Source organism: Budorcas taxicolor, chromosome 3 (genome assembly GCF_023091745.1).
Source record: "Budorcas taxicolor isolate Tak-1 chromosome 3, Takin1.1, whole genome shotgun sequence".
NCBI lineage: Eukaryota > Metazoa > Chordata > Mammalia > Artiodactyla > Bovidae > Budorcas > Budorcas taxicolor.
In genome coordinates, this window is record NC_068912.1 from 78,584,866 (window position 1) to 78,611,232 (window position 26,367).

At 38.6% G+C, this 26,367-nt stretch overlaps 1 protein-coding gene across 1 annotated transcript in view; it reads right to left on the minus strand.

Annotated features, from left to right (window-relative positions):
* Positions 1-26,367, minus strand: part of SGIP1 (SH3GL interacting endocytic adaptor 1) — a 177,474-nt gene that overhangs the window by 34,537 nt on the left and 116,570 nt on the right. Inside the window, exons 18-19 of the mRNA XM_052638056.1 lie at positions 24,156-24,221; positions 23,156-23,215 (exon numbers count right to left, since the gene is read on the minus strand). Coding sequence (XP_052494016.1) covers positions 23,156-23,215; positions 24,156-24,221 — 126 coding nt within the window. The remainder of the gene's footprint in view (positions 1-23,155; positions 23,216-24,155; positions 24,222-26,367) is intronic.

Genomic DNA, 26,367 nt, shown 5'->3' on the forward strand with positions numbered 1-26,367 from the left:
TCCAGTTAGCAAATAGTAAGACTAGAATAGAGATGCAAACTTAGTACTTCTTGACTTTGGGTCCCGAACTCTTACTTATTCTGCTCTTGGAACAAAGAAGTCACAACAAAATTACATTAGTCATCTGTGGGCACATATGTAGTCCTAGAAGAACAACTTGTTGCCATTAGCTTGTTGACAAAATAGCAATTCTGTGGTCCTGGAAAGTAATTGTCATGCATACTTAGGGAGTTCTGAGAAATGGAAAAAGGCACACAGAATCACCATAATGTGATAACGTTTTCTGAAAGGCGGTTTCCTATGAGTCTCATTACCAAGCAAAGTTACATACACACACACAGGTACGCACATGCACACAAAACCCAAGGTTAAAAGAAATTAGTATGACATCTTTAAAAGAAGAGGTCATTCTACTATATAGCACAGGGAATTATGCTCAATATTTTGTAATAACCTATAAGGAAAAATATTTGAAAAAGAAAATATATATGTGTATATATATATATATATATATATATATATATATATATGTAAGTATTATAACTGAATCACTGTGTTGCATGCCTGAAACTAACACAGCATGGTAAATCAACTATGTTGTTATTCAGTTGCTAAGTTGTGTCTGACTCTGAAAACCCAAGCACTATGGCCCTCCAGGCTCTGCTGTCCTCCACTATCTCCCAGAGTTTGCTCAAATTCATGTCCATTGAGTCAGTGATGCTATCCAGCCATCTCATCCTCTGTCGTCTCCCTCTTCTCCTGCCTCAGTCTTTCCCAGTATCAGGGTCTTTTCCAGTGAGCTGACTTTTCCCATCAGGCGGCCTAAGTATTGGAGCTTCAGCTTCTGCATCAGTCCTTCCAATGAATATTCAGGGCTGATTTCCTTTAGGATTGACTGGTTTGATCTCCTTGCTGTCCAAGGGACTCTCAAGAATTTTATCCATCATCACAGTTCGAAAGCATCCCTTCATGGATCACAGTCTTGTCATGATGAAAGGGTTTTTGTAACTCAGTGAAGCTATGAGCCATGCCTTGCAGGGCCACCCAAGCCAGAAAGGTCATAGTGAAGAGTTCTGACAAAACATGGTCTGCTGGAGGAGGAAATGGCAACCCACTCCAGTATTCTTGCCTGGAGAATCCCTTGGACTGTGATGAAAAGGTATGGCACAGGAAGATGAGCCCCTCACCCCCAACCCCCCCCCCCCACCCCCCGCCCAAGTCAGAAGGTGTCCGACATGCTACTGGGGAAGAGCAGAGGGCAATTACTAACAGCTCCAGGAAGAATGAAGTGGCTGGGCCAAAGCACAAGTCAACTATATGTCAATAAAAAGTGAAAAAGATAAGTGAATAAGGAGTAGGGATTGTATATGTGAAAATATTAAAGGAGAAAGGGAAAGGGAGAGAGATTTTAGAAGAGAAAGGGAAAAATACAAAAAAAAAAAAAGAGGGTGAAAAGGAAGTAAAATACGTAGGTACAGAAACTGAGTAAGAGCACAAGGTTTACTTGGCAAAGGAATGACTGCTTGTGCACCAAACTGCACAGAGAGGCTGCACTACTGCCAGGCTTTCGTGTGGAGGAAAAGTGTGTCCTCATGGTTTGTCCAGAGCAAGCCTCAGGAGTGGGCAAGGTCTCATTTCCTCCTCACTTTCTGCACACATCTCTCCATTTTCTGTAGGTTTTCCACTTTGCAAAGTTGAAATTTAGAACATTTTTTCACATCAAGGCCAGTTCAGTTCATGAAGATTTATTTTTAGTTGTTTTAAATTTACTAAGAATTTATGTCAGAGTCGTGCTTCCTTCAGGAGTTTTGTAGCATTTGTCACTATAGGCCCAATAAAGGGTAATAGATGTTATTTATTGTGTCCTAACTCTGTGTGATGCTTCATAATATTATTTCCTTTAATTCATATGACCACCTCACCAAGATGAGGAACCTTAAGTAACTAGCTCAAATCCAGAGAGCCGAGACATCTATGCTTTTAATTATTATGCTTTGATGTTACAGTAAAGAATTTAGAACTTCATCGCACACTGTGAGTTTCAGTCATGACTGTGTTTCTTTGTTAATATCTGCCCTTGGGCAGGTCAGCGATTCTAACTGCATCCCTATCAAATTGGGATGTCAGGGCCACCAACCCTACCTGACTGTAAAGAGGATTTGCACTTACAAATGCCAGGTGTCAAAAGAGCTGCAAATTTTACTCTCTGTTCATCTGGGGCTGGAAAAAGTCATTCTGAAAGTACCACCTGAAGTATGGACAGCAGGAGAAGGCAGTCTTGTTTGTTTAGAAGACTGTTCCCACCCTTGCAGTCTACCAACCCAAACAACTGCCACTCTACCAGGCCTGCTGTACACACAGGGCAAGTGACCCACTTTTGTCCAGGAGTGAGAATGCAGAGACAGAACTCACAGATGGAAGCAACACAGAGTGTCAGAATGCATGAAAGGAGAGAAAAAAATTCCAGGAGCTATACTAAGCAGCATGAGTGAGAATTGAATTAGCTTTTTCTAAAAAAACCCAAAAAACAGATCATATCAGCAGGATTAGTAAATAAAGTATAATCAATTCAATTATAATTTATAGAGTATATTCCATACAAATACTGTTGGAATCAGACTGAATAAAATTTGAATCCTGACTTTATTCACTTACTGTGTGACCTTGGAAAAATTACATAACCTCTCTGATGTCCACTTTCATCATTTTGGAAAATGGAGATTGTATGTTTTGCAGATAATGTGACCACTATTATGATATAGAATGCCTTATCTGATAGTATCAGAAAAAAGTCACTTAGAATGAATGCATTTAAATGGCTGCTAAAATTTCATAGGCTATAGTGATAAAAAAGCTTGAAATTGTCATAAACTAAACTTGTGAAAATATCTTTTATTAACATACTGCAATCAAATCAATGAATTCTTAGAATGAAGAAAAGTGATTCTGTGGATATTTTGAGGAAAGGTATATTTTTTTGATAAAAATTATATTATAGATTCATATACCAATCTAGTTTCAGATTTGGTTTTCATTCATGATTATAAAGAGATTCTATATTACAGGGTTAATTGAGAGTTTTAGCAATTTTTCAAGGGCCTCTCAATTTCTTATTTTTCTTTCAAAGTGGCTATTATATGAGCTTCCTTTATTTCTTCTTCAATTATTAAGTTTTATTTTTGCTAAACCCTCATTTGAGAATGACTTTGAATATAACCTAAAGAGCTTTATACCATCTCTTTCCTTGACTTCATGGAACTCCATATCCTTTCTAAGATTGGCAATTTCACTTTGCAATAAATGTGCACTGTGTCTGCATTGTATGTCTATTGTTTATTTCAGATGTTCATGAAGAAACTGACCAAATCTGCATATTATGTAATGGATGAGGATAGACGCTAGTGTTAATCTGGTAAATTGATATTAGTACAGGTACTAGTGTTACAGATGAATACTTTCATGATTCATTGATCTTTACTTTCCTACCCAATCTAATAACTGCGAAGACACTGATAAGGACAGTAATGTAGGGAGCTTTGCCAGGATGTGAAAATCTGAGTGCTTGCACATAGAAAATACTCAATAAGTGACAGCCATTATCATTAATGGGACTTCCATGATGGCTCAGTGGGTAAAGAACCCCCCTGCAATGCAGGAGATATGGGTTCGATCCCTGCATCAGGAAGATCCCCTGGAGGAGGAAAATGGTGACCTACTCTAGCATTCTTGCCTGGAAAATTCCATGGATAGAGAGGCCTGGAGGGCTACAGTCCATGGGGTCACAAAGAGTTGGACACAAATGAGCACATGGCACACACATTAATAGAGAAGGAGAATTTGTGAAGTGACTTAGCAGCAGCAGCAGCAGCACAATATCCAATATATTGTTCCAGGCTCCCCTCAACTCCATACACATTTAGTATATGAGAGGAGATAATGAACTGTGGTATTGGAGAAGACTCCTGAGAGTCCCTTGGACTGCAAGGAGATCCAACCAGTCCATCCTAAAGGAGATCAGTCCTGGGTGTTCATTGGAAGGACTGATGTTGATGCTGGAACTCCAATACTTTGGCCACCTGATGCGAAGAGCTGACTCATTTGAAAAGACCCTGATGCTGGGTATGATTGAAGGCAGGAGGAGAAGGGGACGACAGAGGATGAGATGGTTGGTTCGCATCACTGACTCAATGGACATGGGTTTGGGTGGACTCTGGGAGTTGGTGATGGACAGGGAGGCCTGGCGTGCTGTGGTTCATGGGGTCGCAAAGAGTCAGACATGACTGAGTGACTGCAGTGAACTGAAAGAGAAAATTAGAAGTTTTTCTTAGGTCAGGAGAAAGAATTTTATCATGAGAACTTAACTTGAGAAGGTGAGTTGTACTTTTGTGATCTTGTAAATCTTAGCTGAAATGATGGCTAATAAAAAGTACTGTGTGTATTACTTAAAAAAAATTCATAGCAACTTTGTTTAAAAAATTTTAGGATAGGTTTATAAGGAAAGGAGTCACAGAAAAGTTATTACATATAAAATTTTCTATTTTTTTCTTTTTCTCTACATCTTTGAATGTTACAATTTTACATTAACTAGTTGAAAAATTATTTGAAATTTATCTTATATATGTGTATATTGTATAGTGTGCATACACTGCATATAAAAATATACATAAAGTACTTTGCATATTTTGGTATATTTGTATGTCTTTGTCTATTTTAGAACTCTAAGCCTAAGAAAATATCTTAAGATCAAAGAATTATGTACAAAGATGTTCAAGGCATATAGGAGAATTTGAAGCAATTTAAATGCCTAGTTATTAAAGTGAAACAAATCATGATTTGTGACAGAATGAAATATTATGCACATATTAAAAGCTTTAGTAATTAAAATAGCATTAAAAACAATCACGTATCACATTTTACCAGATTGGAAAAGGCAAGAGATACTGGCATAACTCAGTGTTGCTAAGTGTGTAGAAAAAAATGTCAATCATAATGCTGGTATGAATTTTTGGATGGACATTTGGTAATATGTAGCATTATTTGAAATGCACATACTGTTTAACACAGTGATTCCATTTTTAGCAATTCATCTTTTGGAGAGTAATATACAAGTCCACGAGGATATAAGTTTAAGGTTGCTCATTGCACTATTTTACATACTAGCAAAAAATAAAAGGATAAACTCAACCTAAAACTCCATTAATAAAAGATAGGCACATTCATATAATTGAATAGTATGGAACCATTTATATGATTATATAGATGTATATGTATATAAATGCACACACATATACATTCCAAAATACTCCATATCATAAATTTAAGTGGCTACTATTGACTGCAGGTTATAGAGCAGAGTATATCTTCTTTTGCCTACAATTGTACATATTTCCTTAATTGTGGGAAACATACTTTTGAAAATATGAAAATATTAAGATTTCTGAAATTGAGGTGCATCTTATAATCAATGTGAAAATAAAACTGGTGGCTGCTAACAGGATATGTTCCAGAATTGTCTTTGGTTGTACTTGTGAGAATGTATCTTTGAGTAGAAGTGATTAGCTCATCTCAGGGTTGCCTCAGTTGAGCTGAGTATTTGAATTGATAGCCTCTCATGTGACTGAATTCAAACCCTTATTGCCCCTTAAACATTTTTTAAAAAAGATTCCACCTGATGCAGTAATAAAGTGAAAAGTTATTAGTACACAGACGATAAACTGTCATATACCAGGCTATGCAATGGGAGGTAGAAGAGACTGCCAGATTCTTTGAAATCCAAACCATAGTATTTTGAAAGATGGGACAAGCCGGTTATGACTGAATTATGCATATGAAAGAATATATAACTTTGGTATTAAAAATGTATCTGTCAACAACTTTTGGCTGACTTTTTAAAAAGTTGTTTACCTTTTAGCAATTTATAAATAAACTTGGGAATATGAATGCAGATAAAAGCCTGGAATTTTTGATGTGCCCCCAAATGAAACTATCAACATCAAAGAGAATAAAGAGATCAAGATAATGAACATGTGGTATAAAAAGCATCAAGTCACTATGGTATTAAACATAACTGCTGATGAACGGGGAGAAGGCAATGGCAACCCACTCCAGTACTCTTGCCTGGCAAACCCCATGAACGGAAGAGCCTGGTAGGCTGCAGTCCATGGGGTCGCTAGGAGTTGGACACGACTGAGCAACTTCACTTTCACCTTTCACTTTCATGCATTGGAGAAGGAAATGGCAACCCACTCCAGTGCTCTTGCCTGGAGAATCCCAAGGATGGGGAAGCCTGGTGGGCTGCCATCTCTGGGGTCGCACAGAGTCAGACACAACTGAAGCAACTTAGCAGCAGCAGCAGCAGCAGCAGCAGCTGATGGACAGAAGTGATTTAGATTCATTTTTAATTCTGAAATTTAAATAAGTTTAGATTCAATTTCTAATGGTTATTCTGAAGATAGCAGCTTGCAATTTGTTATAATTGGTTAGAAAAGACCCACAGAGATGTTATGGGGAGGGAGGTGGGGGGGGGTTCATGTTTGGGAACACATGTAAGAATTAAAGATTTTAAAATTAAAAAAAAAAAAAAAAAAAAGAAAACTACGATGAGGGCTGTAGGTAGGTAGGGCATGGTGATATATGTGGGACTAGTTATATACAGGAAAATATATTACTACCTTTGCATTCAAGGGAAATATAATCATATGGATCTCTAACTTTAGTTTGATACATTTGAATTTCCTTATTCTACAATTTTATTTCAATTTTCAAATGAATTTTAGGATCTCTTTGAGGTATAAACTTCTATAATTTCATGATTTGTATAAACTATCTACATTATTTAGTAAAATAAATTGACTTGAGGTTAAAAAAAAAAAAAAAAAAAAAAAAAAAAAAAAATTCTTTTATTCATTTAATGAAGCTTACTTTGCACCAGAAGATTATTAAACCAATGAAGCATATCCCAGTGGAGGAATTTTTGGAATCAAGTAAATGCAACACACACACACACACACACACACACTTGTGATTTCAGAGTCTTTCTCTAACTTTATTGAGGTATAATTGTGAAATTAAATTGTAAGATGTTTAATGTGTATGTGTGATGATCTGACCTACATATACATTGTGGGAGGATTTCTCCCATCTAGTTAATTCACACATCCATTACTTCACGTATATTTCTTTCTTTCATCCCTTCTTCCCTCCCTCCTTGCTTCCTTTCCTTCTTTTATGAGAACATTTAAGTTCTACTCTCTCAGCAAATTTCAGTTGTACAATACAGTGCCATCAACTATAGTCACTATGCTCTATGTTAGCTTCTCATGATTCCACGGTGGCTCAGTGGTAAAAAATTCATCTGCAATGCAGGAAACGTGAGCTCGATCCATGGGTTCAATCCCTGGGTCAGGGAAGAGCCCCTGGAGAAGGAAATGGCAGCCCACTCCAGTATTCTTGCCAGGGAAATCCCACGGACAGAAGAGCCTGGTGGGCTACAGTCCAGGGGTTGCAAAGAGTTGGACGCAACCAAGCGACTAAACAACAACAAATACATTAGATCCTCAGACCATATTCATCTTGTAGTTGGAAGTTTGTACACTTTTACCAAATTCTGCCTGTTTCCCCACACCCAGTCCCTGGCAACCACTTTTCTACTCTCTGTTTCTATGAGTCTGACTTTCTTTTCTAGATTCTGCATACAAATGGTACCACGTGGCACTTGTCTTTCTCTGTCTGGCTTATTTCACAGCATAATGTACTGAGGATCCATCCATATTGTTGCAACTAGCAGGATATCCTTCTTTCTCTGTATTTATTCTTTATCTATACTTCTCCATATTGTTTGAATTTTAAAAAGTAACTGAAAGAAAGTGAAGTCACTCAGTTGTGTCCGACTCTTTGGGATGCCATGGACTGTAGCCTATCAGGCTCCTTTGTCCATGGAATTTTCCAGGTAAGAATACTGGAATGGGTTGCCCTTTCCTCCTCCAGGAGATCTTCCTGACCCAGGGATTGAACTGGGGTCTCCCGCATCACAGGCAGACAGCTTTACAGTCGCAGCCACCAGGGAAGCCCTAAGATGGGCTCGTCTGGGATTACATCAATATCATGCTTATGTCAATTTTGTGCTTGCATCAGTTTCATGATCAGAATAAAACAAACTGTGAGCTATTTTCAAATGCAATTTAATGGCATGGGGGACATTATCACATGTTAAAGTAAGAAAAAGTATCATATGTTAAAGTAAATTATCATATGTATAAAAATATAAATTACATAACCTACACATGAAAAATCTTGGAAATAAAATATACCAAAGTTGTGGTTATCTAAGGCTATTAGATTATAGATTATTTCATTTTTTAATATCTTTCTGTTTTTCTATAATGAGTATACATAATGATAGTGTGGCAAAAAATTTTATAGATAGAAGCAGTGGTGCATATATAGAATGGAATATTACTCAACCATAAAAAGAATGAAATGGTGCCATTTGCAGCCACATGGTTGGAGCCTAGAGATTGTCATACTGAGGGAAGTAAACCCAGATAGAGAAAGACAAACATAAAATATTGCTTATAAGTGAATCTAAAAAAAATGATACAAATGAACTTATTTACAAAATGGAAATGGACTTACAGATTTAGAGAATGCATTTACAGTTACCAGGGGGAAGGGTGGGTGAAGGATTAGATTGGGAGTTTGGGACTGACATGTACGCACTGCTATAACCAACTGCTATAACCAACAAGGACCTGATGCTGCTGCTGCTGCTAAGTCACTTCAGTTGTGTCCGACTCTGTGTGACCCCACAGACGGCAGCCCACCAGGCTCCGCTGTCCCAGGGATTCTCCAGGCAAGAATACTGGAGTGGGTTGCCATTTCACAGAGGGCACTCTGCTCAATACTCTGCAACAACCTAAATGGGAAAAGAATTTGAAAAAGAAGAGATGCATGTATATGTGTAACTGAATCCCTTTGCTGTACACCTGAAACTAACACAACACTGTTAATCAATTAGGCTCCAATGTAACACAAAAACTAAGAAGAATAAATTGAGAGTTACACTAGTGTCTTAAATAATGCTGAAATTTCTACATTTCTCCTTTATTATTTGAGTAGTTTCTATTCTTACAGTTAAAAAGTGGATGCGGGTAATTTTGAATTACAAAGTTATTTCCCTAGGGGGTTGATATTTATGAATGGAGAGGCATAAAGAATGCTGTCGGTCCTAGTCTGACTGGCTGAAAGCCTGCTATTTGAGCTGCCAGTTTCCTGGCGAATGGGCCATGAGCAGCGTCCATAAAAGGTGAAATCTACGAAAGGATAACAACATTAAATAACTCATTCTTCCCCTTCCTGGACTCACCCTCTACAATGACGACTGCAACTCCTGAAAGTCACCAAAACATCCTTGAAAAATTAACCTCACCCAAACCTTTTGTGTTTTCTCAGAGGCATCGTTCAAACCTCTAAATCAAATCTTTGGGGAAGCGACACTGCAGTTCCTCGGAAACACAACTGTGAATCATACACTCTGTGTGAATGTGTGCCAGCAGAAGAAACCCCAAGGCCATATTTCTACATATCCTGGTGACTTAGAGCAGCAGATCCAGCAGCAGAAGTCCATGAAGGTTCCTGTCTGTTGGAAGTGTATGTTACACCAGAAATTATTACCACATACAGGTTGCAAACTCGCAAAGATACAAAAAGGTTAAAATAGCTTAAGCACAATGACTTATCTTAATGTCCTCGAATCTATCTTTGACTTAATAAATAAAGCAATGAATGCAAAATTCTTAGCACATATTAAGTATTTATTTAATGGTAATTATTATTTTAATAAATGATTGCATGTATATAGTACTATATAGCTTATAAAGGCCTTTCACAAGTAATTGACTAAATCTGTTAGGGGTATATGTGGTATTGATGAAATATATTTATTCCACACACACACACACACACACACACACACACACATATAAGTTCTTAGAAGTGAGAGATTCTTCTGAGTTCTGAAATCATTTCTTTCAATGCCTCTTTTATTCATGTGTCAGCTTTCACTTAAGTGGATAATCAGAGGTCCTCCTCTGTCTGGGGGAGTCAGAGTCAGGAGCACAATGCATGGGCTGCTTCCATCTGTGGACAGCTCTTCTTAGAAGACACACAGTAAAAAGCTATCGCACAAGCTATTATGTGTAAAAGAAGCTACAAGGATATATTGTACAACATGAGGAATATAGATAATGTTTAATAATAACTATAAATTGCGAATTATTATATTTCACACCTGTAACTTAAATAATATTGTGTGTCAGCTATACTTCAATTTTAAAAAAGCTATCGCACAATGAAGGCTCCACCATGCAAAGGAAAAACAGATCCCTCTGGTGATTGTTAGCTTCTCCATTCTTTCCTTAGGAAGTTGACACCACCTGTCAAATCTGCTGAAATGCCTTGATTTACAAATTCTTTGTAAAGGAGATGGTAACAGATTTTCTTCCAACATCTCTCATCAGCAATGAACACAGCACCCCAAGGAGTGTATCAGCAGGCAGGTCATTAGTCTCAGCAAGTTAGCTTTAATGATGGGGTCTGGTGGAGGCTGGTGGAGGTGGGGGGTGAGTGTACAGCAGGGAGGAGGCTTTCTGCTTCCAAATCATTCTCCTGCAGCACACACAGGGCAGAAAAGACTGCTCATTGCCCCTGCTGACAAAGGGGTGGGAGGGCCATGTAGCAACTGTCAGTAGATGGGGTTGCCAGATGTTTTATGTGGAAGAAAACTAGAATGCAACAACCCGATCTTCTCCAAAGCAGGCAATAATCAAACAAAACAGACCAGGGATGTGGGAAATGGGACAAGGGTGTTAAGAGTTAATCACTATTGAGCACTTTGTGTGCACTGACCTTGTACTTGACTACTGAATCCTGACTGCAAGCACTACAACTCTATGAAACATGTTACTATTTTCTAGTAATACCATTACCATTCCAAATAGCCAGAGAAGGAAACTAAGACTTGGGTTAAGTAGCTTCCCTAAAGTCACATCATTTGTTGTTGTTCAGTTGCTAAGTCGTGTCTGATTCTTTGCAGTTCCATGGACTGCAGTGTGCCAGGCTTCCCAGACCTTCACTGTCTCCTGGAATTTGTTCAAACTCGTGTGCATTGAGTCAGTGCTGCTATCCAACCATCTCATCCTCTGTCGCCCCCTGCTACTCCTGCCTTCAATCTTTCCCAGCATCAGGGTATTTTTTCATTGAGTTGGCTCTTCACACCAGCTGGCCAAAATATTGGTGCTTCAGCTTCAGCATCAGTCCTTCCAGTGAATATTCAGGGTTGATTTCCTTCAAGGTTGACCGGTTTGATCTCCTTGCTGTCCAAGAGACTCTTAAGAATCTTCTCAAGCACCACAATTAGAAAGCATCATTTCTTCAGCACTCAGCTTTCTTTACAGTCTGAATCTCACATCCATACATGACTACTGGAAAAACCAGAGCTTTGATTATATGGATCTTTGTGTGCAAAGTGATATCTCTGCTTTTTAATATGCTGTCTAGGTTGGTCATCGGAGAAGGCAATGGCACCCCACTCCAGTATTCTTGCCTGGAAAATCCCATGGACGGACGAGCCTGGTAGGCCGCAGTCCACAGGGTCGCTAAGAGTTGGACACAACTGAGCATCTTCACTTTCACTTTTCACTTTCATGCATTGGAGAAGGAAATGGCAACCCACTCCAGTGTTCTTGCCTGGAGAATCCCAGGGACTGGGGAGCCTGGTGGGCTGCCGTCTATGGGGTCAAACAGAGTCAGACACAACTGAAGCGACTTAGCAGCAGCAGCAGCAGCAGATTGGTCATAGCTTGTCTTCCAAGAAGCAAGTGTCTTTTAATTTCATGGCTGCAGTCATCATCTGCAGTGATCTTGGTGTCCAAGAAAATAAAATCTGTCACGGTTTCCACTTTTTCCCCTTCTGTTTGACATGAAGTGATGGGGCCGGATGTCATAAGCTTAGTGTTTTGAACGCTGAGTTTTAAGCCAGCTTTTTCACATTATGCTGAAACTAGACCCAGAAGGCTAATTCTAAAGCCAATGCGTGTGCACACAGAGACACACATTCTCTCTTTCTAAGTATATATGTATTCCACATATTTTCTCTATCTATACAAATATGTGTGTGTATGCATGTGTGTGTACTGAGAGTAAACCCATATAAATTAACTAGGAACTCTTATTCTAGCTTTAATATCTAGGATAATACCCAATACACTTTTAGGTTAACATTTACATGTTACATAAGATTTTTTATTAGAACTCTAACTTGGCAACATTTTATCTTTCTTCAAAGCAGACTCCTTGTAGCCTAAAAAGTCATGCCTTCTTCTTCCTCTGGAAACTCTCCCTAGCTTCTAGGCCAGGTTGTCTTTCTTCTGGGTGCCTCCAAAGCCCTGTAACTCCTGAATTATAACCATCGCCATGTATGTTATTGTTAACAACTTGCTTAATATCTGGCTTCTACATTCCATGAAGGTGGAGATGTGTCTTGTTCTCGATTGAAACCACAGTATCTTTCATAGAACTGAGGTCACAGTGGGGACTCAGTAATTACTTGCTGACTGAATAAATATAGCCAAAACAATATTTGTTCCTATAGCAATTATCAAGGCTATGTTCTACAGGTTTGTTCATTGTCCATCCTATCAGGTATCTACCTGTTGTAGAATTAGTAAGCATGGTAAACCTTAGCATTTTGCTATGTATCCATCATAATTAATTTTGTGCACATCCATATAAACATATGAAGATAGCCCTAATTCCTGCTAAAGAATATTAACTATGAGCATGTCTAGACACACTGCAGCTACTATGAGGAGTATTTCAGAAACTCTATTATATCATAACAAGCAACTAATTCCTCCTTTTGAACATGATTTATATGTCTATAAGTTTACTGTGGGGATAGGCAGGGATTGTCATATTTTTCTTGCAAGAGCTCCTACTTCGTGGAAAAAGAAAACTGGTGTCCTATTAAAAAGCCTAATTTTATTTCTATTTATAAACCAAGAAATGTAAAATTTGTTACTCAGTTATTTGTAAAGTTTATACAAGTTATTACTTTTTTGTTTGATGGACACGACAAGTATTAATAATTTCTTCAGTCTCATATGATGTTCAGTTTTCAGTGTGCATGTGTGTGTGTCGGGAGGAAAAGATAGAAGATGATAAGACAGATGAGAAGATTGGACAAAAGGCATGGACAGGTAACAGCCAGCGAAAAGAGGCAGTATGTCACATCTGTGTTAACTTGTATTTGCTCTAATGGCATTCAAGAAGATGATATGGTCCTTCCAGGCTTGGTATCTGCGATTTTCCTGTTACTTAGGTTAATGGTCAGGTCACACTCAGGGTGCAGCCAGGTGAGCTAGTTAGGTGCGCCCTCTTCCATGCTCCTTGCTTCCTGAACAACTGAGAGAAAACAGATCAGGAAAAGATCTAGGTACTTAATATATAGCACAAAAATATATCCATTAAATATTCTGCATTCAAAATTAATCATTAATATTTGTGTGGCTATTTATAGAAATATTAATGATTAATTTTGAATGCATAATATTTAATGGATGTATTTTTGTGCTATATATTAATATTTGTGTGGCTATTTAGAGAAAGATTTCCCTGGTGGCTCAGATGGTAAAGCGTCTGCCTACAATGTGGGAGACCTGGGTTCAATCCCTGGGCTGGGAAGATCGCCTAGAGAAGGGAAATGGCAACCCACTCCAGTATTCTTGCCCGGAAAATCCCATGGACGGAGGAACCTGGTAGGCTATAGTCCATGGGGTCACAAAGAGTTGGACACGATTGAGCAACTTCACTTTATAGAAAAGATACAACGGAGCAAATTCCAAGGCATTCTTTTTCCCATATGGCTCCTACGATACAGGTTTGTCCCAAGGCTGAGCCCTCCCCTCCCTGGATTCAGCCCTCATCTCCAAACAAAAATAATTCCCACATTTCCACAGTCTGTCTACAGCCCGGACTCATATACAAGGGATGGTGTGCAGGACTTCAAAGCTGAGATGTCTCGAAAGCAGTTCATTCTTTCTGACCAGATCCAGGGCTCTTAGAGTCTCCTTTCTCCTGGTTCACAGCAGCACCCTTCTCCCTGTGTCTCAGAATCGAAGTATTCACTTATTTCCCATAACCTGTGCATATGTGCTCAGTTGCTTCAGTTGTGTCTGACTCTTTGTGACCCTGTGGACTGTAGCCCACCAGGCTCCTCTATCCATGGGGTTCTCCAGGCAAGAGTACTGAAGTGGGTTGCCATGCCCTTCACTGGGGGATCTTCCTGACCCAGGGATCAAACCTGCATCTCTTACATCTCCTGCATTGGCAGGCGGGTTCTTTACCACGAGCACCACCTGGGAAGCCCCTCTGCACAACCAATTAGATGTCCAGTGTTTCTACCCCTATGGCTTTTTTCAAATATCTCGATGAAAACAATACTGTCGGTTCTTTACTACTTATCCTGAATTATTCAGTAAAACCTCAAATTCCTCTAATCCTTAAAATCAAAGATGATCCTACCGTCCTCAAAAATTTCTCAAGGTTCCACCTTGCGTAAAGGTTGTAATCAAATCCCTTCTTTCAGTACTTAAAATCTTTTGGAATATGAGCTCTAGTTAGTCTTTTTCAAGATCATTTCTTAAAACATGCCTGGCCCCTACCAGTGTTTATTGAATGTAACATAGATGTCATTCCTGGGTGAAACGTGGCTATCATCCCTGAGAATAACATGGATTTCACTCTCCCTAACACCTTTGCTCAAACCATTCTTTAAATTGCAAGAGTCTTCTGTATCTGAAGTCCTCCTTGCCCCTTACTGTCAGTCAGGTCAAAGCCCCTGTGTCTCTAAGAAGCTTTCCCAATTTTTTCCCAGTTAAAAGTTTATCCATTATTTATACATTTCCAGCAGCATATTTTTATAATTCTATTATGGCATTTATTACAGTGAGTCTGATGGAAATACGAAAGGAAACTCCTGGCCTTAGTCACGCCCAGAGCCCCAAGCGGTCACTTTTGAGATCAGGAAAATGCCAGAAATAAGAAACAAATGAATGTAAAGCACAGAACTTTCTTGGCCCTTTGCCTTAATTCTCCTCATTCAGTTTGAATGCAAACTCAAAGTATGAAAAATAAAAACATTTCAGAGCAGTGAAGTCATAAAAAGACATGAGGGAATATTAAAGTCATATTATTAAGTGAAAGAAGCCAATCTGAAAAAGGCTGCACACTATATGATTCCAACACTATGGCATTCTGGAAAAAGAATAACTATGGAACTAGTAAAAAGATCAGTGGTTGCCAGGGGTTGGGGCACTGGGAAAGAATGAATGGACAGAGCACAGAGGGTTTTTAGGGCAGTGAAAAAAACTCTGGATATCATAATTAAAGATACATTTGTCCAAACCAGTGGAATACACAATACCGAGAGTAAACCCTAATGTACACTACGGACTTTAGGTGATTACGCTGTGTCAGTATAGGTTCATCCACTGTAACAAATGTCCCACTTGGGTGAGGAAGGTTGTGCATTTGTGGGGGCAGGGGGTGAATTGGAAATCCCGATACCTTCTCCTCAATTTTACTGCTAACTTAGAACTGCTCTAAAACATAAAGTCTAAATAAACACAAAACCAAACCAAAAAGCCTTTCATAGTGTGCAGTATGTTAAAAAACAAACAAACAAAAATCTCTCTTACTTGATTTTCCTAATTATCCAGCTAGGTGGGTATTATAGCTTCCACTTTAAAAATTACAAAACTGAAACTCAGAGACATTAAATTCCCAAGATCACAGTATTTTTCAGTGGCACAGTGAAGATTTGAACATTACAGTGGTTAGCAGTATTGGTTTTATAACATAATACTAACTCCCCTTGAATGGATTTACCCAGTGACTAGTTGTGTTATTTGGGGGAAGTTACCTAAATTTTCAGTGCCTCTCATTACTCATCAATAAAATGTGAATAATATTTTAAAATATGAACCCACACAGTTGCTGTATGGATTATATGAGTTTATGGCAGGGCGTAATTAGCAGTAATTAGCTCTCCTTGGTAAGGACTCATCATGATATTTTATTAGCAGTGTTGGTATCAGCTGCAGTACTCTGCACATGCTGAACCCAAATAAAATCATCTTTTCACCAACTAGGGACCCTGTGCTTGGTGACTTGAGATAGAAGCTGCTAACTACTCTTAAGCTTTCCTGCAGGTATTTAATTGGATATAATTCTGATATGAATTTTGCACATTCATGTCATCTCTAGCAATCCATTCACATCATTTGGCTTGGACACAAAGGCTAAAACAGAGAGCACTTTGCTGACTATGATGGTAAGAAACACATATTTGGTCTTTGTTCCAGTTCCTGGCACAGAGCTCCTCAAACTCTTGTGATTTCTTGAGTGAAAGGGTTGAGTGGGGGGTTGTTATTCATAAAAAAGCCTCTTTCAAGCATACTTGAGTTTCTACTAATGAGGTGACTCTTGGAGGATGGAGGCTGGCTGGTTAGAGGAATGGAACTTTCTGTCCTGTCTCCCAATCTTGGGGAGAGGAGAGAGCCTGGACATTGACTTAATCACCAACAGTCAATGTTTCACACAACTATGCCTACATAATAAACCTCTGAAACAATGAGGCTTGGAGAGCATCCGGGTTGATGAACAAATCAATGTACTGGAAGGGCACACACCCATGAGAGCTCCATGGCCCCTTCTCTGAGACTTTGTCCTCATCATTTCTTTCATTTGTCTGCACCTGCATTGTATCCTCTAGAATAAATAGGAAATAGAAAGTAAACCACTTTCCTAGTTCTGTGAGTTGTCCTAGCAAATTATTGAACCCCAGGAGATGGTTATGGGGAACACTCAATTTATAGGTGGTCCATAAGAAGTTCAGACCTGAGACTTGTGACTGGTATGTGAAGGGAGGGGACAGGCTGGTGGGGCTGAGCCTTAACCTGTGGGGTCTGCCTGACTCCAGATAGTTAGTGCCTCAACTGTTTAGTGTGAAGGGAAACACCCTACATGTTTGGTATCAGGAGTGAGAAGAATAAAGAAAGAGGCTTCTCTTTTACTGACTTTCTAGTCTATCTCCAGCATGACAGTCGTACACTAAACTTAAATGATATAAGGTACCTGCCTCAAAGAACAGGAAGTTAAGGGAAATATCAGCATGTTGGTCAACCCCAGAGAATTTCAGAACTACTAATTCCTTGTGGACAGGGAGGCCTGGCGTGCTGCAATTCATGGGGTTGCAAAGAGTCTGACATTACTGAGCGACTGAACTGAACTGAATTACTTGTGAAGAGGTCAAGTGAATCGTTTTTGAAAAAAATAGCTTACTAGTTTTGTTTTTGAGCCTCAGAACTAGCATTGTGAAAGTCGATTAGTCGTGCCCAACTCTTGGTGATCCCATGGACTGTAGCCCACCAGGCTCCTCTGTCCCTGGTATTCTCTGACAAGAATATTGAAGTGGGTTGCCATCCCCTTCTTCAGGGGATCTTCCTGACCCAGGGATTGAACCTAGGTCTCCCACATTGCAGGCAGATTATTTACCATCTGAACCACCAGGGAACCAGCATTAGGTACTTATTTATTTTTTGGCTGTGCAGCATGTCAGATCTTAGATCCTCAACCAGAGATTGAACCCACATCCCCTGCATTGGAAGTAATGGGCCTTACTGGACCATCAGGGAAGTCCCAAGGTCAAGAGAATTCTGAAACCATCAGCAGACCTGCCTGGTAGAACATTTTATAGTTTCTGCTCCACTTAAATCTTCCTCACAGGTTTAGGATTTTTTTTTTAAACTCTCTGTGACCTTCAAGTGTGAATAGAAAAGATTTTGCATTTCATAATCACACTGTAGTTTACATTAAAAAATTTGAAATAGCTAGGGAGGGCAGTTTTAATATTTTCAATGAAGACAGTCTTGTATCACTGTTTCTTATGTTTCTGTAATTTTCCCCAACTTGGTTGTACTTAACACTGTGTTTGTAGAGTTGAGTGCTCAGTAACTTTATTGATTGAGAAGGGCCTACAGTCGGGGGGTGGGGGGCAGTGCTTCCCTGGTAGCTCAGAGGGTAAAGAACCCGCCTGCAATGCTAGAGACCTGGGTTCGATCCGTGGGTTGGGAAGATCCCCTGGAGGAGGGCATGGCAACCCACTCCAGTATTTTTGCCTGGAGAATCCCCATGGACAGAGGAGCCTGGCGGGCTACAGTCCATGGGGTCACAAAGAGTCGGACACAACTAAGTCCAGCAGAGCAACAGTGGGGTGGGGGCAATTAGTGGACAATTTCCACTAGAAGAATATTGCGAATTTAGCAAAATGGCTCCTTCTCATAAAATGCTTATGCCTTTCAAGTTTCCTTTCTCCAGTGACTCTAGGATGAATGAATTAATATCTGTTTGGTCATCTGTGAAAAATTTGACCTGTTTCTTATAGGGTTACTATGTTAGGGGGAAGAAACTTGAGTGGCCCATGACTAAGATTATGTATTACCAACTATTAAGTAGGGATATTTAATAACCCATTGAAGGAGGTCAGAAGTTAAGATGTCAAAGAGTTGAGTTTTTCATATAGACAACACAGTTTCAAAGAGGAAAGTGAATCTTCCATTGTATAGAAACATACTTTTCCTCCATGGGGTCTAATACGAATAAACTTGAATGTAGGTTTGGCTGGTGGATTGAATGCGAGTGGGGTGGCCATAAGACTAGAGGGTTCAACAAAGTCAAAGATAATGTGTAGTCAGGGGACTGGGAAACTGGAAGGTTAGGAGAGTTAGAGACACCACCAGCATCACCTATTTCAAGGGGCTGTCGCAAAAGCTAAATGAGATGTCATGGACACGAAGCAGAGCACCAGGCCAGGTCTCCAGCTAGGCAGCCTGGCTTTCAATCTCTACTCTTCCTCTTCCTGGCTGAGTGATTCTCAAAATTCACATATGTTATCTGAATCAGAATTTCTTCATCCATGAGTTGTGCAGATGAAATGAGATATTAGATGAAATGTATTTTTCATGTAGTAAAGACTCAGGTATTAGTTATTATTATTCATTATTTTTATTACCTCAGTTCCTCTTCTTTAATTATTTTCAACCCCTATATGCTCCATTCTTTTTCCTTATTTTATTTCTTTTCTGTAGAACTTATTACTGTCTCCACGCTACATATTTTACGTATCTTCTTGTTTTTGATTTTCCACATTAAAACATAAGCTCTGCAGTGACTCGGAATTTTTCCTGTTTTGTTCCCCCTGCAGGGGAGTGCCTAGAACAGTGCTGGCACACAATAGTACTCAGCTAATTGAATGAAAGAATCATGCCTAGTACAGTTCTTGTACTACAACAAGGGGGCCAAATTGTTAGATCTGAAATAGCTGAAATGATACTTTCCGGTAGGGGCCATTTCTTAGATGCGGCCAGACATGTGGGTTACTGAGTTGGGGGAAAGTTTATTGGAACTGAAGTTGAAGAAGCCCTTGAGAGAGAATGTTGATGGATCACCCACATCGAATCTATGTGACAAAAGGAAGCTAGGGAGTGAGGTAGAGAAGAGGGTGAAAAGGGAGCTGCCAGTGTCCCTAAGCCTATAGACGAATGCAGGGGAAATGCTCTGTAGGTCAGTTTGAACAGTGATAAATAAAAGGTGAAATGAGCAGATGGCTACTTTTCATAATGGGGAGAGAGGGTTGGAAGTTTTAATGGAGAGTTGGAAGAACACATGCAGCCTACAGCAGACTGATGAACTTTCCGTGGAGAGTGTTATAGGGGAAGTGATGGCCCCTGGAGAGAGCGGGGATGCAGTGAAGGCAACAGGTGGGCCAGTTTGGCAAAGAGCCTGGGAGTACAGCCAAGGGTGTTGTGAAGTGACTTTCCCGGGGGTGTGTTGGGAGTGAGACCAGTGAACAAGAGGAAGGAGTGGACTAGAGAGGAGGGTGCAAGTGGCTGGATGCACAGAGGAGAGAGGCAATCTTCAGAACAAGGTTACAAGAATCCATGGTTGTAGGTTGTTGTTTTTCATGACCAGATACAAGATGATTTTGTAGTCAAATAAGCTAAACAAAGAGAGGGACAGCACATTTCTGGAAACATTTTGATGTCTGAATGTTCTAGGGAATTATTCAAATAGCTAATAAGTCACATTTTCTACTTTTTATGGAATGTCTTTCCCTTCCTTTCATCTCAGAAGACTTGATAGCTTCAGTAGGATATACTCCTGGATGAATGAATTTTAACAGGTACTACCTTATGTAACCTTTACCTTTTTTTTAAGCTCAACTTAAATAGGTTGAAATTTCAGTGAAATTGTTTAAAACTAAACCATTAAGACAAGCTTTGGAGCTCTTATGAGTTAGAAGCATTGTCTAACACTTTTCTATCTCTCTTGTTAAGTTAAATTTATAAGTGTGAAGCATCTCATGTTATTTCCAAATAAGTTCATAAAGTTCGTTAGTTAGTTAGTTGGTTGGTAAGTGGCTCAAAGACTCACTGGGTAACCCACTGACCAGAGGCCTGTAAGAAAAAGCAATGGATATGACAGGCTAAGGTTTTGAACATGATAAAACACTATTTAAATGCCAACAAATAACTTAAAAGTTATTTAGAACAAATGAATATTTGACCTGGGAATCTGGTCCTCTTCCCTAAATAAAGAATTGAAGATAATGATAATTAACATTAATAATAACAAATATGGGTAAAGCCAGAGTGCCCTAGAAGAATATACTAGAAGTGCTATTCAATCAAATATGTTGAATGACTGTGTCTTTTTGTAGTTTAAAATTTGAGTAGGGGCACTATTCTAAGGCAATTTAACAATTCATGTTTCTATGCCATTTTATCAACACAGCAGAAGATTTTAAAAAACTACTCCAGGTTGCATTAGCTAAAACTACCTGAGGCTAATTTACATAAACCATGAAAACAAGCCTTTTCCCATTCTTAAAAGATAGCCACCCTTGTGTTATTTTTAGTTTCAGGGGGTAAGATGTCCTCCTAAGTCTTCCCTTAAAGTTCATTGAAATGTACTTTAATTTGCATGAGCATTTCTTGATAGATGAGTAGGACATATTCATGACATGACCTCTCCTATAGTCCCTTGGAAAACCTTGTTTATACTTCCAAGCCTTGAGCAAAGTCCAAGATAAAGCTAACACAGAGCTAGAGATTTCAATTAATTTCTGTTCAACCTCTTTCCTTGTGTGACTTCTCTTGTCTCAAATTGAAATGTTTAAGGAATTTGGATTTTACTAATTAGAATGGCAATGTTACCTACCAACTTTAGATACCTCCAAGATCTACTAACAAATATTTTCTTTTCATAAAATGAAAAAAAAAGTGGTTCACTTTGTTATTCCACATGCTTATTAATACTTATGTTTGATTGATGATATATTTTAAAAACAAGCCAACAATCGAAAGCTGTCTTTAGACTGGAATCTTACAAAAAGTCTATCTCTTGGATTTCTTTGGTTTAAAGAAATCCTAACCAAAATAAAAGCAAACCAGCCAATAGATGCTCTAAAGCCATAACAAACTGTACCAACAAAAAACTATGAAAGTTTTTTTGGAGCCCAGACATTACTTGAAGGTTGCCAGTAGCACATGGCTTAATTTCCTGTTTAAAACAGGGTAAACTACAACCTTTAATGCAGTCAAGCTGAACCAGAGAAAGAGCCTTCATATAGGCAGGTATTGGCAGTATGTCAAGATCATCAACCTATTCTGTCATAGTGTCTCCTGTGAGATGTGCTGATCAGTAAAAAGGCACCTGGGCACTTTTACTCATCTAATTTGAAGAGAAAGTTTAGAAGGTCATAAGTTTGTAGATTTTGCATCTTGGTTATTACAAAATTAATGACCCGAGGCAATGAAGGCTTCCAACATCATGTGGAAAATATTCATCCCTCTCTAAGATTGTCTATCCACCTGTTCTCTGCCTGAGCCAGGAGAGACATCAGTATTTGGGAAGCTTTGAATCAGACAATATTTCCTGCTACTAGCAAAGCCACTCCAAGCTAAAGGGACCATCTTGCAAAGAAAAGTCACTGTTAAGAGAAAAATGTCACACCACACAAACTATTTGAGAATTTGTGCCAGTCATTCTAATATTTTAAATTGTGCTAAAACACACACTTAACTTAGAGAAGTTCTTTTTGTTATCATGAAATACAAAGACCATATTTAGAATCAATTCTTGAGTAAAAATGTTGTCTGCCAACTTTTTATCCCAAGATAAACTTAGCTATTTAAAATTGTAGAAAGTAGAAGGCTTAAGTGATAAATATGTATAAGAGAGTCCATTTGTTAAGTTCACTTACTTAATTTTTCCTATACCATTAGTTTAAATGGGTCATTTTATCAAATGCTTGGCCTGTTAAAATGATTTAGAATTTAAATATAAGACAGAAGAATGCTAATCTTTAATGCAGAAATAACAAATTATCCAACACTGAGGTTAGATAACTGACTTTACACTTATGTTTATTTTCCTTCATCTTCTAAAATGGCAAGTCCAGTGGTAGTTGCCCAGTTTACTAGTCATTCCAGTTACAATTTCCATATCAGAAGCTGTAAATAGAACTTATGAAAATATTTTTTCTTTTCTTCATTTTTATGATCTCCCATGCAGCATTCCTTGTCATAAGAATATATTTACATTTTACAATAATGGATGTTGTACCTGAAATATTAATTATCCAAAACAAAACTAAATGCCAGTTCCAACCAAAAATGTCCTTATATTTGTTTCATTGCACTTGCAAAAGAGTTAGGAAAGAGCCCTGGTTGACAGAGTTAAGTTCCTTGCCCAAAAAAGGTGTTGTTTTTTTTTTCAATTTATTTCAGTTAATTAAGTAACCAATAGTAACTGCAAATTAGCTTTAATTTTTTAATACGAAAAATTGGAGATCTCATACAAACCAAATTCATGGAGTATTTTCTTTAGTATTTAATATTTTCTAAGTAGCCATAGCATTTTTATATAGAAAGTGAGACCAGGTCTTTTGAAGAAAACTGGGAATTTTTAAAAATGCGAATGGGGAAAAGCATGAGGGGAGGGAAAATTAGAATCTGGTATGCTATGTACTACTTACCTTCAAAAGTCAAATAAAACTTTCCTCTGTCAAACCAAACGAGGGAAGGCTGTTCATTCTCTGTATGGCCAGGAGTTGAAGCGGGATGGGAAAGGTTAAGGAGAGGGAGAGAGAAGGACACATTATGAGTTACAGAGCAGGTCATTAATCTCACTAAGGGGAGGGCGGAGGCACTGCATGCTATTAGCGTGCAGGGAAAAGGGAGGGCTGGCAAACTATGTTTTTTTTGTTTTTGTTTTTTTTTTTTTAGTTTGGGAAATAGAAAGCAAAAGCAAAGCTATGTAGGCCTAAAGGGATAGGCACGTGTTGCTGGCAGCTTGGTACTTGGTGCTGATGCGCACAGAGCAGAAGTCTTCCTGGCCATGCAGGGGCGTCAGCATATTTTAACTGCACTAGTTTGGGAAAACTGTCACTCAGCAATTGCTGTGTTTATTTCATCTTCACTGTCATCCCCTTCTATGCTTTAAAAAAGAAACTAGGAGTTACGGGTTACATAAAACTTAGCTGAGGTTTTCAATGACAACAGCATTGCATATCAATTGAAAGTTCATGGAAGACGCCATATATCTTCCATTCCCTTCCCTGGAATCACTTTAGGCAACCAGACACAAAACACCCTTTACCTATGTACCATAGGAAAAACAAGATTACTAATGGTGCTCTACTACGTTTTCAATAAAAAAGCCATCGCTGGATATGTAATTCTGAGCAGTTAAATTATCCCTCCCTTTGTTAGTTCACAAAGCAATAGCCTCTCCCCTTTTTTGAACCTTTTCACTGAGAAACTGTCATGCAACCTACTGCTTTATAATATGTTCACTTTGAAAAAAACATTTCGGTGGCATGAGTTTCACGATGAACAGTAAGTAGACAGTGCATCTGAGAGGCACCGGACACTCATGAAGTGAGCAGCATGTCCATGAAGTTTAGCATTCAGATGGCATAATGGCTTGGATTTTTAAAGTCTAGATATCTAAAGATCACTCAGCTAGCACCATACCTGCAGGCGTTTCACAGCGCCTTTCAAACGAGGGCAGTTTGTCATAAAAAACATCATCTTCTGACACTTTGAACCAAAGAAATATAAAGGAACGAAAATAAAAACACAAATACAAATCTCAAATGAAATCAAGCAATGCACTTTACTGATCAAAACACAGGAGTGATTTTAATGAAAAAAGGAAACAAAACCCAAGACACTGGGATTATGGACAGAGTATAAAAAAGTGATGTGTTTATTTCATGATGAGTCTAAGAGCAGAAATGGAAATTTTTTAAATGCCAGATTTTAGCATCTGTGAATTTGCTGAAGTCAACTCCATGGAAGAAATCACACCCCCACCTTTTCAGGGAGTTGTTAAAGGCACTGTCATTAATAATTGACTTGTGCAAGTCTATTTCACTCAGACACAATTCTCAAGTGACTGGACATATATCCATCAACAGAACCTCCTGACAGAGTGCTGGCAGCTCAATGGGATCACCCAGCATGCACCTGCCTCCCCATGGGGAAAGAGGAGGCTTTTAATGAGATCACAAAAAAGCAACAGTATGAATCTGAGGTCCCTGAATGAAGTCTCTCATTTCAACTTCATCAATATCCAACTTCAATTTGCCTTTGCACCTGTCCTTGGTCCTTATGGGTTGTTAGTCTTGAACAGCATTATTGTAATTCCATCTTTGGCTATGGTACTGATCATGGCCAAATGTCTCTGTATTAAACTGGTCACAATAGTTGCTATGAACTCCAAGCATTCTGAATGTATGTACATGGTCTCCCTCCTTACCAACAAACAAATGCAGATAACTTAAGTTTTACTCTATGCGATTTAGATCCATCAGTGCCACAGATCTGAAGGATATTATTATAACTTTAACAGAAAATTGAATAAATTCTGTACCAAGACAAGTAAGGGAGAATCTTTCCTACAATGTAGAGAAGTATAAGATGAGGAAATAGATGAGGGTAGTACAATTACTTCATAAACTACGCTTCTTAGAAAATATTCTACTAGCTTGGCTCTTAGGCTTAGTGAAAAAGGCAGGAAAAGTACTTTGTCAGTTCTTAAGGCTCTGAACTAGCACCTGTCAATCAGCTGTTTTAAAATACTAAGATGATGCTATTTCTCCATGTTATTTATTTCTTTATTTTTGACCACGCCAAATGGCATGCAATGTCTTAGTTCCCTGACCAGAGAGGGAACCTGTGCCCCCTGCAGTGTAAACAGATTCTTAACCACTGGACTGTCAGGGAAGTCCCTGTCAATCAGTTTTTAGTACACATGTGACTTCCTTGGCAGCTAGAATAAGTGAATGCAACTTCTATAATATCTACAGTAGAGGAACAGGAAGTGGCACTAAGAAGGACACCCCATAATACCCCTAGAAAATAGGACACAAAAAGATTACACTGCCAGTAGCTGCCTGTAACAGTGCCTTTTCCTACCTACTAGTGAGGAGTGGTAGAGAATATTCCTTTCTTTTGAAAAACTGATGTTTTATTTACAATCTCCTTAAAATGAGGAGACTCCAAGACTGCCATCTTTTTCTTTGAGCTGAAGTTACAAAAGAATAGTTTTTAAAGGTTGAACAGCATGCTTCTCGTTTTTTTCATTATGGTCATGGACATTGAGGACTTAGAAAAAAATTTCTAAATTTTTTTAGAATTTAAAAAATGGGTGGTTGGATAGCTCTGTGCTTGATTTAAATAAGGGCAACAATCAGATTAAGTAAAGAAGAAAAATTTTGTTAAGAACTAACCAGGGGAACTGCCTCCAATTGATCTGAGATGGGGAAGCCAGTATTGGAGACAGGCTTTTCCAAAAAAAAAAGAGGGGAAAAATACTAAAATTAAGTGTGGGAATTTAAAATTGGGATCAAGAATACCTGTCTCTAAGGGTCTTTCCTTTTGTGCAGAATAATTGATGTTAACAGAGATATATTTTTTAAAAGGCTTATTTAAGTCAGAATTTCCACCCCGCCTGGAGAGACAAAAGCTTAGAGGAAATGTTTTAAGTTTCAGATTCTATGGTTAATATTTCTGTATTGAATACAAATCACTTTTGCTCCAAGTTCTATACCAAAGGAAGCATCAAAGTCCATCTGATGCCCGTAAAGGATTACTTTTCATTCATTACTGATTCCTGGGATGTTAAAGATGTAATTAAAAATGTATAAAGAACAGTTGAAGAAACATAATTAATAATGAATTT